Raw genomic sequence first — 1,756 nt, forward strand, 5'->3', positions numbered from 1 at the left:
GTAGACCACATCCATCATCCATATCTCACATGTGGGCATGAGTCGTCCACGTAGGATCTAGACCATATACCTGATCATGGATAGTAATGTCCGTAACCATTTTTAGACTTGACCACGGGTAGTTGACCTAATCATGGTCGGGTTAGGCGATTATTTTATTAGGACTGACGATGGTTAGGTTAACCTTTATAAGATCAGTCACAAGATCAATCACCTCATCCTAGATAGTGACTGATCCACCAATGATAAGCGGATCCACATCAACGGAGAAAACAACCAACCAGCCGATGGAAGAAGCCACCGACCTCTACATAAGGGGGGCATAACATACTCGTAGGGTAAGACATTGGTGGACTAACATGTGACTTTTTTGTTTAGAGGATGAATGGGGTTTTCAGTTACACAAGACCATGATAGTAACACCATATAAGGCATATAATAATAACTGTCATCCATTAATCTTCAGTTTTATTTTCTGGTTTATAAACAGAAACCGAACTTATTGAACAAAAGCAACACTACTACAATATATGAGTGAAGCATTTTTGCCATTTCCAAACTTCATAACCAATCTTCCTTCTCAGGAACATGAAATATAAGAGCTGCTTGGAGTAAAGGAAGAAGGGGTATCCCATGCATAAGTGAAATTCTTTGAGGTGAAACCATAAAATGGACGACCATTGTTAAATAGGCAGGAGTTCCCATCTATGCTTAAGATCGAAGGGTCAACCTTTACCACGGTTTTGAATCCTGTGCAGTTGAGTAGCAGATTGGATTGTGTACATATGCAGTTGTTATTCACGATCACCAAGTACTCTGGTTTCCCTTCCACCACTTGTCCTGGTTTTTTAACTTGTGAAATTGTGATGTTATCCAATGAACACTGCTGAAAAGAACCTGTAATTTTGATTAAAAACACAAAAGTTAAACAAAACTTAAAAGAATTAAAATAAAGAAACCAATTAAGGACATGATTTACATCGAAGGAGAAAGCTCACTTTTTGCAAGTAGGAGCAAGAGGAGTATTATAGAGAAAAATTTCCCCAAGGTGGCTGCCATTTCAAAGAATCACTCCTCACCAATGGCCTTTTCAGTTTTCCCTTTCTTTCCCATGAAAATATTAAGTTCTTCGATTTATATTGTGCTCTAACTTGTACAAATTTAGATAGCATTTATTGGCACTTTTGTAACTGATGCGGTTACAAAAATGCTATAAATTGTACCTCTTTCTTTTCTTATCTTGTGGATACTTTACGGTTAAGAAATTGTTATATGACTTTTGAATCCCCCACCTTTTTTTTTTTTAGGATAAATAATATTTTAATTATTTAATTTTTTCCTATTTTATTTGATCTTACTATTATGATAAGATCTGTTTTTTGAAGAAAAAAAAAGATATGTTTAAGTTTAGTCGTTGACTCTAGTTAATAAGAATTCTTGGTTGCCAATGACATAATCTCACACCACACTCCTGCTAGGATACATATGGTGTAATTAAGATGCTTATCCATCCTAAATCTCTATTAGGATCTCTGATAGCAGTACCTCAACCGTCACAACCATCAACCAGAATTGTAGTGGAATAGTATAAACACAAGTCTCAATCACCGGAGAATCTACAGTAATAATATAATCATAACAAGTTTATCCAATTACAATTCCCAAGACATAATGATATATAATACCATCAATAACAAAATCCAAAAACAACAAAGGAAGTGATAACGACAGTGTCAATCTCTGCTCATGGTGTCAT

General features: G+C 35.5%; 1 protein-coding gene across 1 annotated transcript; it reads right to left on the reverse strand.

Moving 5' to 3' along the window:
- Positions 1–434: 434 nt before the first annotated feature.
- Positions 435–1,124, reverse strand: LOC122077543. Its single transcript, XM_042643540.1, has 2 exons — positions 999–1,124; positions 435–897 (listed from the first exon to the last, which is right to left on the reverse strand). Exons 1-2 carry the CDS (start codon positions 1,057–1,059, stop codon positions 581–583), a joined length of 378 nt encoding a protein of 125 aa, XP_042499474.1. The 5' UTR covers positions 1,060–1,124; the 3' UTR covers positions 435–580.
- Positions 1,125–1,756: the final 632 nt, after the last annotated feature.

Source organism: Macadamia integrifolia, chromosome 1, assembly GCF_013358625.1.
Source record: "Macadamia integrifolia cultivar HAES 741 chromosome 1, SCU_Mint_v3, whole genome shotgun sequence".
Taxonomy (NCBI): domain Eukaryota; kingdom Viridiplantae; phylum Streptophyta; class Magnoliopsida; order Proteales; family Proteaceae; genus Macadamia; species Macadamia integrifolia.